The 14,466-nt window shown below is 43.7% G+C and overlaps 1 protein-coding gene across 3 annotated transcripts in view; it reads left to right on the top strand.

The window, feature by feature from the left end:
* The window catches only part of LOC119557116 (optomotor-blind protein), a 64,078-nt gene that overhangs the window by 44,707 nt on the left and 4,905 nt on the right, over positions 1–14,466 (top strand). For all 3 annotated transcript variants that reach the window (XM_037869696.1, XM_037869697.1, XM_037869695.1), the window contains exons 5-6: positions 13,449–13,595; positions 13,680–13,756. In XM_037869696.1, coding sequence (XP_037725624.1) covers positions 13,449–13,595; positions 13,680–13,756 — 224 coding nt within the window. The remainder of the gene's footprint in view (positions 1–13,448; positions 13,596–13,679; positions 13,757–14,466) is intronic.

Raw genomic sequence — 14,466 nt, 5'->3', positions numbered from 1 at the left:
AATTTATCTGTCTTCCCAGTCAGTCTTTCAGTCCCTGTCTGCTTTTCCTCCCACTGGCGGCCATTTGGGGCGGCCACCCGCTGCTCACGACGCTCGCTGATAGGCCACCCCGCCAAAAAGTTTAGCTCAAAGCCCAAAGAATACAAAAAGACCTTAACTAAAGCAAAGCATAGAAAACCATACCATACCATCATACCATCATACCATATACCACCTTCGTATGGCTCAATGGTTAAGTGTTGCGCTGCTTGTAGTTTTGTCGTCTCCTGGTTGTTGTTGCTGTTGTTGTTGGTTGTTAGTTGTTGCCTCTTGGTTGTTGGTTGTTCTGGGCTGGCAAAAGGTCAGAACTCAGGCTGCTGTTTTTGTCGTGCCAGCAACATGTGTACCCCATCACATGGTCGCCACGACAACGCTGAGACCCAAAAGAAAAGAGCGGAGGCCCTTTTCTTCCCTTTTCCCCCACTTCCCTCACTTCCCCTTCCCCCTTTTTGATTTGGCCAACCGCCCCCGATGCGATTTCGATTTCTATCGATGAATTTCATTTGTGTTCTATTTACTGATAGCCATCTAAACTGCGCTCTGCTACCGACGGCCAGCCAACTTAAAGTCAAAGACGCTGCCTAAGCCAATTTGTATGCCCCCGGAGCCAAGGCACAAACAAATTTTATGCAGTCAGGGGCCCCCATCAATATATATATATATATATATAAACCGGTTGGTTGTCGCTTCCTTTGGCGCACGAGTTTTCAGCAAAAATTTCTTATCTGTCCCAGAGAGCCTCGCTGTTTTCTCGAGCTGGTTTCAAAAATTTTATGGCAGCGGCGACCACCAGCCTGAAAAATACAGCAACACCAAAAATAAAAAAAAAAAACCAAGCAGAAGACTCTTCTTTAAAGACACAACACTGTAGAATCTAAAGACACTGGCGTTAGCAACGTGGCGACCTTCAGAAGACAGAGAGCCACGCATTTGTCTCTACGCCATAAAAATGCAGGGGACCTCGGCTTATTATTTTGGCAGTTCGAATTTGTTTTGGCCTGGAGCTGAGGAGTTGAGGAGCTGGAGAGCTGGAGCTGAAGAGCTGAAGAAGAAGCTCGGAGAATTGGGTGGAATCGGAGAATTGGGCATCCAGAGCTGCGGTCTCCGTTGATTTCGAGTTAAGATTTGAATGTCGCTCCTCCTCCGCCACGAAGACAATGCCCCAAAGTTGTTGTCGTCGTCGTCCTGTGGCGCTCACAAAAGCTCGTGCTCGGCTAAAAACCCAAAAGACCCCCTTTTCGAATCCCCTTTTGCGACTTTGACTGGCCGCTGGTGGCCTCAACGTCGTCGCCTTCGTCGTCGTCGTCTGCATCGTTGTCTGGGGCTCTTTTATTTTATTTGCTACGTTTTTTCGGTCTTACCTCTCTGGGTTTTCGATTTTCTTCTTTTATTTTTTGTTTTTTTGGGCTGGCTGGCGCCTGCGGTATTCCTTTGTCGTCGTCGTTTTCGCTTGTCGTCGGCTTTGGAGACCGCTCGCCTATATGAGAAATGATCGGACATGGGAAACAAAAGATTTGCAAATGTCTTTGGCTTTTTGGTTGCCGAATGCAGCAAGAGTAGGGGGCCTCGGTGGACGGTAGATGGTGGACAGTGGGCGACAGGTGACGCCAGCCAGCCAGTAAGCCAGCCAGCCAGCCAGTGGCCAGGCATCTATTTAAGCCAAGAGGCTGGCCAAGCCAATTACATACAAAATACAAGGCCTGACAACGACACACATTCATCTTGGGACGAGGCGACGCGACGGCGGCAACACAGGCGCCGGTTAAGCCGCCGTCCTGTAACAAGCTTTCGGGGGCAACATCGCATTGGATCGTATCGAATCCCCATCCAAATGGTATAAATGGTATATGGTATAGTAAGTAGTCACTGGACTCGGCCCCTTCCTTCCTGCTTTGCATGAGGATGTCGGGATGTCGGGGATGTTGGGATGCTGGGGCTGCTGTTTCTTGGGCGTGCTGCCTGCTGACGCCAACAGCCAACCGCCAACTTGTTAATTAGGCACAAACGAACCGCAAAACGCGACAAGGTCGTTCTCACTGTCGATTTGCAGCTAACGGGTTTCAATGTTGCAGCTGCAAGGCGCACGCACTCTTGGGGAGCTAACCCAATTCCAGAACCTAAGGAGGGGGGAATTTTATTGGCTAAGGTAGATTGAATTTTAATCTGAAGTTATTTGGTGACTCTTCTTGGGAAGTCTTGGTATATTTGTAATTGAAGTCAAAGAAAATAAATGGGAAGACAAAATTAGCTGATTATAAATTCGATAACTCGGAAAACTCTAGTCCTACTTATTTTGCAAGCTTTGGCCTTTAGCCCCACGTTGGGCGCCAAATTTAATGACTTTTGTACAGTGTGAAGTTGTAAGACATATTTGAGAACAAATCTACTGGCTCTTAAACTAATTGAGTAATTATTTAATTGCTGATCTTAGGGCTGCTGCAATTGCCGTCCTATTTTGTGTCACTTGAGGCCCCACGTTGGGCGCCACAAAGTGAGCGAGTACAACAATGGGGATGCAGCTGACTTTCGACTTTCGAACCAGCGGTGGCCCGCACTTTGGGCGCCTTATCGCAGCTCGTCTTGTGTGCTTGTGGCGGCTGTCGTGGACCACCGGTCGCGAAACTACCGCGTTCGCCGCTGTGTGGCCCGGTTCAGTTCGGTTCGGTTCGGTCCGCGCCACAAAAAAGCTAAAACGCAATGTGGCACTTAAGGTGGCTACCGCTGGCAGCTCGCTACGCAGGCGCTCCGATTGCCCCACAAAATACAAACCCCAACCCCGCCGGCCGGTTGACTTGACCATTCCCCCATTCTTCTTTATCATTAAACGCATAAATGCGAATCTGCAACATCCGAAGAATAAGAAAAAGTAGCAACAGCAGCCTTGTGCGGATATTTATGGGACGTAAATTTTTATGCCTCGGCCTGGGATCGATATGTACTTGGCATAGGCCATCGTATTTCCCACCGAAACGCGTCGGTAGCAGCGCCATTGCCATCGTCATCATCATCATTATCATTATCATCGTCATCGGGTATCGTCATCGTCATCGTCACATGAATCTGCCATTTTATTGCCAACTTCACTTTGGCGGCAATGTTATTAACGCACATTTTTATGGCCTTCATGAGGATGCTCTACCTTTATCTTCGTTTTTTTTCCTGCTCCCACTGCTCAACACTCAACACTCAGCGCTCTTGGCCTTATAAAATTAAAATTAATTTCTAAGTTTGGATTTCTGTGTGGCTCGGTTGACTTTCTTTCGTTTGCCGGAATCAACTTTGACCAGCTCAGTCATTAGCATAGATCGCTGTGGGATCACAATCACGGAAATTGTGGGCAGTCGACCTACTACCTTAAAAGACCTGTGTTCATTTTCTCCACTTTGTATTTTATTTTTTGTCGATTTTTCGGGAGGGGGCTATACGATTTCCGTTGCAACTGATTAGCTGCCAAATTGGTGGCGGGCAAAGGGAAAGGGAAACCAATTCAATATGAATGAACAACAACGACAATTTCCTCAATCAACGCTGAGGGGCGGTGTATGCTGATTAGCATAATTTTACACTTAATTTCTCGATTAGCCACAAGAAGCGACAAACACACACAGACCGAGAATCGGAATCGGAATTGGAATTGGAATTGGTTTTTATTGGACCCATTTTCGGGGCGATTGCAGCGCACCTTAACGTCTAAAAACGTTTATGACCTCTAAAACGTTAATTAAAAATACATATTCCGTTTGGGTCCCAAAGCGAGGAAATGCTATCTATGGAGTGTAAAATATCTATCAGTTCAATAAAATTTCCGCCTGCTACTATTCTCAGCATTAAATGTTTAATGAATTTATAATTGCGACTTGATTGTCGAAGTACTGAAAGTGCATTTTGAATGGAGGCCACTAAGGGGATATCAGGGATTCATGAATAGAGAATAGGTAGTAAATGAGTCAGTAGCAAAACTTTCCCGATTTTCCCTTCTGTGAATGACGTTTTTTTTTCCTTGCCCCAATCCAACGCGGTTGGAGTTTCATGCATTTGATTTTGGGTCTGCTAATTAATTTTTATATCCCTTCTCTTCGCCACGCTCTGCCATCGCCTGTGTATCTTGGCCTTTTCCTTTTGGTTAATTAAGAGAAAAGAACTCCAATGGCAGCCAGTGTCTGTGATCTCTGCTGTTCCTCGGTTCTAGAAAGACCAGCCAACTCGGGGAGTTGCTTTTCGGGGAGTGTGTGAGGCCATAAAAGCGGGTCGCACAGCGTGTGGCACTTCTTTGGGCCTGTGAGACTCTGAAAACTCTACAAAATAAAGAAGAAACCCTGCCCACACACACGCTGCGCTGACCCATTATCAGGCTCATTTCCATTTCCATTTCCATTCCCCAGTTCCTTTTCAATTTTCATTCATTAAAACAAAAGAATACAAAACGCCACAGTTTCAGTGTTTGAATATCACACAAGTGACGATTTGTATACTATATGGCAAGATGACTGACTGACTGATGTCCGGCTGCCAGTAATTAAGTTATAAAACAATTTTAATGCTCCGCTGGCTCTGTGTTGAGCCCACTGATAAGATAGCGGCTGTCATCAAAGGGCGGTGGATCGGATCTTCTGGATCATCTGTGGGTCACTCAGTCAGTCAGTCAGTGAACAGAGAGAAAAAACCAACCCGAATCGATTGCCAAATTAAGAACCCAAAACTGGTATCCAATCTCCCACAACCACCGTCACCTCTACCATCCACCATATCCATCCGTATAACCACTCGACATATAAATGCGGCTCATTAGTCGGACCTGCGCAGCCCATTAATTGCCTAGATATCTGGGCTATCTGACCCGGCTACTGTATTTGCCATCTTCATCTCCATCTCCGCTTAGTTTCGGTTTCAGTTTAAGTTTAGGTTCCAGTTTGAAGTTGAGTCTCAGTTCAAGTTCCTTCGCCTCCCCGGCTTTCACTCCCCTTTGAGCTTTTATTTTCATTAACATAAAATGTTTTGTGTTGATTTTTATATACAGTAAATTATCGGCAATTTATGCCGCAGTCGGGGCGGTCGAAAGACCAGGCTCTCGGTGTGGAACCTTTCACATTTTTCTCCTCAGTTCGGCTTCCATTCATAAAAGAAAAAAAGCAAAAGCGCGGGGCGAACATTGCGTATGCTTAATTTATCGACACTTAATGTCAATGATGCGAGTCGGGCCGCACTTCAATTAAAGTCCAGATCCTCTCATTCCATTTCCCCGCCATCTCTGAGTGTGTGTCTGCATTATGCTTAACACTTGTCGAACAGTAGCCTGGCTCTCAGTCTGGGTCCCGAGCTTAGTTCCCAGTTCCATACCCACTCGAAGACCCCAGTCCCCAGTTCCCGGTTCCAAAGACGAACCCGCATCGCACAACTCTTCTGCATGCGTGCAAATAAATTTGTCTTTTAGTAATTGCCCAGTTTTCGGAAGGAGGGAATGAGATCCCAGATCCCAGAACCCAGATCCCAGTCCGGGGGATAGGGGATTGGGATCTGAGAAAGGAGACCCGAGATACCAACCTGGTATAATCATTAACGCTTCCAGTTGAATTTCATTAAGCCAAGGGACTAAAGACCAGTAAGACACAGAGAATGCCAAAAGAGAATCGGTTAAAATCGAAATATTGTAAACCGTTTTGAAGATACTTGATTCTTAGAAGACAGTTAAATAGATATATACGATAATATATATGAGATCTACCAATTTAAAAGAAGCCTTCAACAAGAGGTACTTAGCACAAAAAGTTTCCAGAAAAGAAATGGGGTACTTTCTCAGAATGATGTTTATTAATTAGATTAACTCAATGGATCAAGTTGTTCTTATTGAAACACTTTCGAGTTCAACTCAAAACGATCTCATTGATGGATTCCCAGCTCCCGAAAATGCCCCTCCTCCCATCCCCTGCTATATGTCGGCTATTCCGATAATACCAGGTAGATCGGCGATCTTCGAAGAGCAGCTGAACTACTTAAGGTAAACAGCAACACCAATCGCAACACCAACACACACGTTATTTGCCTAAGCGAACAACTTTGGTGGACAATCGCTTAATGGCTCGCCTGCGGAACATGAAAAAATACTCAAGTGTTATCGATTAATGTCCAAGTCTAGCGGCTACCGAACGAGCGGCTGAACCAGAGCCAAGAACCCAGAACCCAAACCCAAACCTGAACCTGAGCCCAAAACCCAGAGCACAGAATACTCCAGAGACCCAAGGCCCAAGAACGAAAACCCGAAACCGAAACCCAAATCGAAAGAAGATGCGACCGATGGAAACCCGCTTCTTCTGGGCAGTTGGCCGATGTGCGGCTGCTCAGCCAAAACTCAGTGGCTAAATGGACGACAACAACTTGAACGACAACGACAACGTCGCGAGTTGTTGGTTCTTTATTATGATTATTCGCCTTTTTAATAAAGAAGAACAAAAGGCGCCGACAAATATGGCAAAAGACGAAATAAAACTGCGGGTCTAAAAAAAAAAGAGAGAGAAAAAAAAAGGAAGGTATGGCATAAAGAGGGGTTTCAGTTGATTGCGGCATTTGGATGGTGCTAATGTCATCGAGCGTTGAACACCTTTATCAGTGTTGCATTGAAATGCACACACGCATGCGCCGAATGGCCAGTTGCATGTTGCATGCAACACTACTGTTGGTACTCCTTCTTATCGCAGCAAAATAGTTGGCCCATACCCAGACCAGATATCCCCGAACCCCGAACCCCGAAACCCGATCCACCGATCCACCGATCCTCCCATCCACCGATCCACCGATCCTACAATCCAGCGATCCTCCAGTCTTTCTCAGTGGTGGGTCGCCGTTCAATTTATTAGCTGCAATAAAACGCAAATCATCGAGCCACAGAGCCAAAAGAGCGCGGCATCGGCAAAGTGTTGAAATCATTTGAAATATTTGTCATTCGCTGATAGTCTAGTCCAAGGGGGATATACATATAGCGCGGTTCGAGATCGGTAGCTCTCTCGCCTGACCATTAGCCGCCCCTGGGAGCCGATCCTAACCGAACCGATCCTAACTATCCGATCCTCTCGCCTCGGCTCTCAGTTTTTATCTATGGCCCGCCGAGCTCTCCATAACTCGACTCATTTATAAACAGGCAGCGGCGGCGGACTTCACATAGACGACGGGGCCTCTCTTTCTGACCAGTCGCTAATTTATGGCCCTCCTATCGACTAGACTTCCCCTACCCCAGATCGTAGGATCATCGGACAGGGGGGAGGAAATAGCAATAGCAATAGCAAATAGCAAATAGCAAATAGCAAACGCAAAAGCGATAAATAATCATCGATAGTTGGCCTAGGTGTTTGCGCTTTATGTGGGTGGCGGGTGCAAAACGATTATTAATGAAGCAACCGGGACCAGGCGTATTACAAATCGATTAACGTCCATTGAAGGAGTGTTTTTTACGATCTAAACTGCTTTAATTGGCTACGGTCAAGTTTTGCAAATCGATTATTTACCAATAAGTTATGGCTTATTGCTTCTTTTTTTTAGAGGGAAATAGAGTGTATAATTTATGATTGCTACTAATAACTACTTCTTTTGTCATTTAGCGTTGTTTTTAGAAAATCAAGAAATAAAATTGGAACTTAAGTCCTTTATCTTTTTCAACCCAAATTTGAAATCATAGTATGTGTATATTTCAGTCTTATGTGTTTCTAACGATTACTAACGCTTTTCAGACTTATCGATTTAATCGAAATTTAAGCGATAACTTCTTTAAATTAAACAAACACAGAAATCGGAGTAATTGCATATTTAATTCGATTGTGGTTCTTTCTGTCTTTTAAACTTGAAACAAAATTCGAAATCATATTGAGTTTACTAGCGATTACTAATCATTTTTAAACTGATCGATTAAATTTAAACTCTGATTAGTTTGTAATGATTTAGTTATGCTAATCAGGGAAAACTTATGTTGGCTTGGACTAAGTAAATGGTAACTCAAATGTAAGCCACATCGACTTTCTGCTTGACTTGCCGATCTGGCCACGAACACCGTCTATCGATAACCCGTGGCTATCGAGCCTGGCGGGGATCAGTGGGCCGCATCCAACCGCAGCCACTGGGTGCCAGAACTCATGTTCCGAGTTGACTTTTCGCTGGGCATTCGTTTTCAGCTCCCGGCCAATCGACTGTGACTGTTTTTTGTTTTTTTCTTATTTTTTTCGGTGGAGAGGGGGTGGATATTTTCTAGAGGACCAGGCACGATCGATTTGCATACAAAAAAAAAGAAAGAAAAAAGAAAAAACCGCCGCAGTGGACAGGCAAAGGCATCATTAGGCAGCTGCTGTAGCGATTTCATTGAATATCGAATGGGTTTCTTTTTTCTTTTTCTTGCTTTTTGTTTTTTTTTTTTTTGTTTTACTGGCCCCAAAACGCCGCCCATTTTGCTAAGCAAATTTGCAATTGGCTGCAGTTTGCTGGAGTTTTTGAAATGTCGGGTAGGGGGGGGTCCACATACAACATACAACTCTTTCTGTCTGTCTGTATCTCAATCGGTTTTCGGTTTTCGTTGGACTCTTGTGGCCTTCGCTTCGTGTTGTCATTAAAATGTAAATCCGTTTAATTAACATTTTATCCCCCCAGTCCGCCAAGAACCCCCTCTGAAAAACGACCACCAGCCGATAAGGCAGCCGAAAAGAATTGTTATAAATTGTAAATAAATTTTGACTCGGTCAGCGTATTTCTCAAATTCGAATACGAATTCGTTTCGATTGGCAGCTGCATCGTGTGAGTTTTGACATGTCCGGTAGAAGAAGAGATTCTGAGGCCTGGGTGGCTTGGCTTGGGTTTGTTTTCCCAGTTTCTCGTTTTTTGTTTCTCCATTCGGGGGCATTAAAATTATGCATAATTTACAGATTAATATGAGCATGGCAGCTCTGGTGGCCCCATGGGTCCATGGGTACTACCGTAGTCTTCTACTTCTACTGGAATCTACCTGATCCGGCGGCTTAATTAAGACATGGACTGCGAGACTGGGACCCTCTGATCTCTGATTTCTGATCTCCGGCTGGTCAAGAGTTTCGTTCGTGTTGATATTTATGGTATAGATCGCTCAATATGCATATCGCTTAATACTTAATACAGCTTACTGCTTAATAAAAAACGACTCGACTCAAGTCGAACCTGGCTTAGTCATCATCATCATCATGATGATCGAAGGCGCTTCAATTATGGCCATAATTGGTCAACAGGTAGCCGAAAATGGTTGTGCTGCCTAATTGAGTCCCGGCGATGATCGAGAGTTTATCATTGTCATTGGTTTGTTGGCTTGTTGCTTTTGGTTGGGGGTGAGCGGTGCCTTAGAACTCGCGAGATCATTGAACCAATAATGATGAGCCAGGGGATCAACTGATCAAGTGATCAACCGATCAAGCCGAAATAACATTTTGTTGATCACTTGCCCATTTCAATTGGGCATCGATCTTCTTCACACGATCTGGCGATCGAAAAAGAAATCGAAATCCAATTAAAAGCCAAGTTGGCTAAGTCGGACATTCACTCACGATCACCTTTTGCCAGAGCTCTTCTATTTTGCCAGTTTGCTATTTTGCTGAACTTTCCACTGAGTGGAGTCAATTCAATCTAACTGGCGATCACCGTTAACTCGCTGGTTACATGCCAAATCGAATCAAAGTGTGAGTGATCATTCAATTAACCCAGCACGCCAGCAACACCAGCAACACCAGCAACACAAGATGCAACAACTGCAGCAACAGCAACAGCAACATCGACAACAACGCGACGACAGCAATCACACAAGGCAACAGCGACAGCGACAACGACAACGGCAACGACAGTAGTGCCATCATCAGTTAAATTATGTGATAATATGCCAACAATGAGTGTGCAACAGCAGCAGCAACAGCAGCAGCAACAGCAACAACGAGCAACAGCAGCAGCAACAGCGATTTTACCTTTTAGCAATCAACACGCAAAAGCCCAAAACAAACGTGTTGCTGGCGGGGGAAGGAGCAACATCAGCAGCAACAGCAGCAGCAGCAGGGTGCAGATGCAACCAGCAAGCAGCAACACGTAGCAAGAGCAAGAGCAACATCAACACGGCAGCAACACCAAAGGCAACATAAAATTGTCGCACCATTTTTGGTATTGACCGCCGGCGGCTCAATCAGTTTGTCACCCGGGCGATATATAGAGTGATTAACTGCTCCGCGGATTGGCACGGATTGCACTTTGTCAATATATGCGCAGAGCAATCACAGTCACAGGAGCAACTACGTGTAGCAATGCTGCAATGCATAAGTGCAATCATATATATATGTGCTAAAAATCTAGGCAATATTTGATGCATAATTGCCTTGGGTTTTGTTCGCCAATCAATTCAATCAGCAAATACAATCACGACAGCAGCAGCAGCAACAGCAACATCAGATGCAGCAGCAGCAGCAACAGCAGCAACATCGGCGAACCCAGCAGCAACATCGGCAATCTAGTTGCTGCCTGTTTGAGTGACGACTGCGTGGCGTCCGTGTAATCGCACTTCATGTCTAATTAGACTTGTTTATGCCCATTTGGAAAAGTGCAGAGCACTGAGTACTGAGCAAACTGCAGCAGCAACGGCAGCAGCAACATTGCATGCTTATATTTTTATGGCTATCTTCACGGTTATTTTCATTTAAATCGCAATTCAAACTCGGCGCAAAACCCAGCGACCAAAATGACATTTTAAATGACAATTTTGCGCCTTGTGCGCCATGCATGGCAGCCCAATGAAAAATTAACGTAATAATGCAAATTGTTTTATCAATAAATTCTAGGCACACACACACACACACACTGCGATAAACTGGCGGCGTAATTATGATGATTGTTCAAATGAATTTATGTGTCAATAAATTTAAAGCAAATTAGCAAATGACGTTTTAAGTAGACGACGACGACGATGACAACAACGCGTTTGCCTGCAATTTATGGACTGCACTGCGATTTGTTTTCCATTTTTTTGTATTTTTTTTTTTTGGCTTTCGTTTCGAGTTTGATGGATGATCGCCGGCCATAAAGTGTTTGCCTTTAAAAGGCCTTCCGACCTGGGTATTATTGGGGATTGGGGATTTTCCGGGGATTGAAAGGCGGGTGGAGCAAAGCGTTTAGTTCAAAATGGCGGGCAATTAATCAGCTCTTTGTGGGCATTTTGTTTGGCCTTTTGTGTTTCGCTTTTTCGGTGTTTGTCGGTGTTTTTCGGCTCTCTGAAGTGTTCGATTGAAAGCGCGGTTTTTTGGTGAGGGGCCACTAGGGGGTTAAGGAAAGGGGGATACTAAGCCATGTGATTGGCCCGGTTCCAAAACGCCGTCAAACTTTAATATTTACTGTATGGTTATTAAATTTAGTCATGTCGAGATAGTAAAAACAGAGGAAGTTTTTCTTACAGACATTTTAGAACAAAAACGAATTCAAAATAAGGAGTTTATTTTGTTGTACAAGTTTTTTATAATTCGATTGATTATGTTTTGTTGCAATGATTATGATAATACCAAATATTGATATTCATGCTCATTAATGATTTGTATATATTAATGATTGATATATGTATTATATAATTTATATATATACCATTTTTGGCAGCTATCTTTCTTTATCATTTTCTTGGATATTCCAATTTAGAATTCTATGAGTACTCTATGTATCTTGTGTTCGGTGATTGGAATACCTTATGATAATGTTACATTCATAAGTTCAAACCATTCCAACTTATATTCGTCTTCAGTATTAGTACTCATTCTGGTATGCAGTGAGTCTCGACTCCAAAATGAAGTCATATCCACTCTTTGCATCCCTGTATCTCCGCCCAAACTCCAAACTCCAAACACCCAAAACACCCATTCACACAGCACTCGCATTAGTCACACCTTCGTTTCTTTGGGCCCGAGTCGCCATTGGTGGTCTGGTGGTCTTGGGGCCTTGGTTTTTTAGCGAGAGGCGTGCGAATCCGGCGCAGATACAAGATACAAGATACTCGTACTATGAGATACACATTGTGGGCTGTCTCGCTTTGTTTGCTCTCTTTGTCTCCTTGCTTCGCTCGTTCGATGTAGCAACAAACCAAAGGTTGTTGTTTTTCTCCGCTTTTTTTTTTTCATTCCAAATTACACGAACAAAATGGCGACGGGTGCTGCTTGTGGGGTCTCCACACGCAGCAGCAACAGCAACGGCAGCAGCAACATCTACAGCAGCAACATCAACAGACACAGCAGCAACTTGTCCGGGTTTTACTAGGCCTGTTTGTCGCTTAATCGAAGTCGAGCCGACGAGTTATGGTAATTAAAAAGGTGTTCCTTTCTGCAACAACGAAACGGATCGGATCGAAATGGATTGGGCCTTCTCTATAGAGGGGATATTGCAGCTTGCTTGGGGGGTCCCCAACTCCATCTCCCTCTCTCTCTCTGTCAGCCTTTTCTTCTCGGCCGTCGACAAATTCATATTTTATGACAACAACTTTGTATTGGCACAAGGCTCCCTCGTAGTCCGCCCTTCTACTTCTATATGGACGGGTATATATCTCCTCCTCGATTTTCTCGTGCCTTTTGGTGGGTGGTCGTTGGCTGTTTTGCAAATGTTGCCAATGTTGCCGCCGTCGAAGTTGCTGTTGCTGCTGTTGTTGCTGTTGTTGCTGGCGTGTAAAGTGAACGGCGACGGCGGCAAATCGTCAGCAATGTCGCCGTATTTTTCGGGGTCCCTCACCTAGGCAAATTTACGGTAATGGCACACAGAGAGAAAAGTATTCAATAACGAAGCTTTACAAAAAAAATCATCCGAATACTTTTTTTAAAGATATTTTATTAGCATAAATACTGAGCCTCTACCAGGAACAGTTTGTTTTCCAATAAACATATTTATTTTACAATTTTTCAAGTAACTCCTTACTGAACACAATGAAGAAAGACACTTTTATAATTTCATATATTTTTTATCAAGAAATATAAATACTGAGCCTTCATAAGGAACAATTTCTTCTCCTTAAATATTACAAAAGTGTGTATTACTCTCTTTTTTTTTTCAAAAACCCTTTAATAAATACAATGGATTGGGAAACTTTCATAATCTGTTATATCTTTTATGTGAAAACTCAATTTGAAAGGTCAAATTTTCCTCTATAGATTTTAGAATATCGCATAGAAAATAGTTTACTCTGTTTGTTAGGGAAATCACTCTATTTAAAGGTGCATTTTTTTCTCAGTGTGCTTGTGCTTGGGCTCCTCTGCCGTCTAGAGTTTAGTGCATTTTCTGCGCCGCCGTTCCTTGGTCTCCCGTTTTTGTTTTCCCTCGGTTGGTCGAAACGAACTAACCATGGCCGTCTGACAATCCCACTAATCCCCGTCCGTTTGCATCTATTTTTGATTCGCCGCCCGCAGACGATCCTGAACTCGATGCACAAGTACCAGCCGCGATTCCACCTGGTGCGAGCCAACGACATCCTGAAGCTGCCGTACTCCACGTTTCGCACGTACGTCTTCAAGGAGACCGAGTTCATCGCCGTCACTGCATATCAAAACGAGAAGGTGAGTACTGTCATCAAATCGATGCGAATCGATCGTCTATATTGCTATACGCTTACTGATCGCCGCTTTTGTCTCGCCCCACAGATAACTCAATTGAAAATCGACAACAATCCCTTCGCGAAGGGCTTTCGTGATACTGGTGCTGGCAAGCGGGAAAAGAAGTGAGTATCACTAGTGAATAAGGGTTATACTATGTGTTTTTGATGGGATAATGCACTATGAGTAGGGTATAAAAATTATACTGACCAGAAGAATGGTAGAAAATTGCAAAACAATGTTTCTTTTAGGTAACTACTAATCCTCAAGTAGAATTTCATAAAGAAAATCATCTGAGTCATCAGAAAGTAAATAAATTATATATCTTTTTTCATGATGGATTAAGAAAGTAAAGAAAATTCATTATTATATTATTTTTTAACATAACAGATTCACACATTTTATAAAAAAGGATGTTGTATAGAAAACTATCTTGAGAACTTGCCTTTGGTTCTTAAATTTATGATCTACTACTGCTACATTTACCATGTGACTTTAAAGTGCTTTATAAAGAAGTTGGCTGATTTACCAGGACAAAATCTCATCCCACTTCAGTTTTCCCCCGAAAAATCATTATCAAAAAGCAAACTAATCAGGACACGGCTAATGGGAAAAGGGCAGGGGATGTGGAAATGAAAATGGTTGGCCTTTTGTGGCTGTCAGACAATCAAAACTTTGCAGCTCCCTAGCCGAGAACTCATTTGTCTCTTTGGTCTGCTCTGGTATCGCATCGTATCCATACCATTTACCAACTACCAACTGCCATCTACCATCTGAATCTCCATCTCAATCAGGCCAGCCATCCATCTATGTATCTCTGCCCCCTTTTCCTGTT

This window comes from Drosophila subpulchrella, chromosome X, assembly GCF_014743375.2.
Source record: "Drosophila subpulchrella strain 33 F10 #4 breed RU33 chromosome X, RU_Dsub_v1.1 Primary Assembly, whole genome shotgun sequence".
Classification (NCBI taxonomy): domain Eukaryota; kingdom Metazoa; phylum Arthropoda; class Insecta; order Diptera; family Drosophilidae; genus Drosophila; species Drosophila subpulchrella.
The sequence above is the reverse complement of the archived record's forward strand: the minus strand, read 5'-3'. Positions and strand labels throughout refer to the sequence as shown.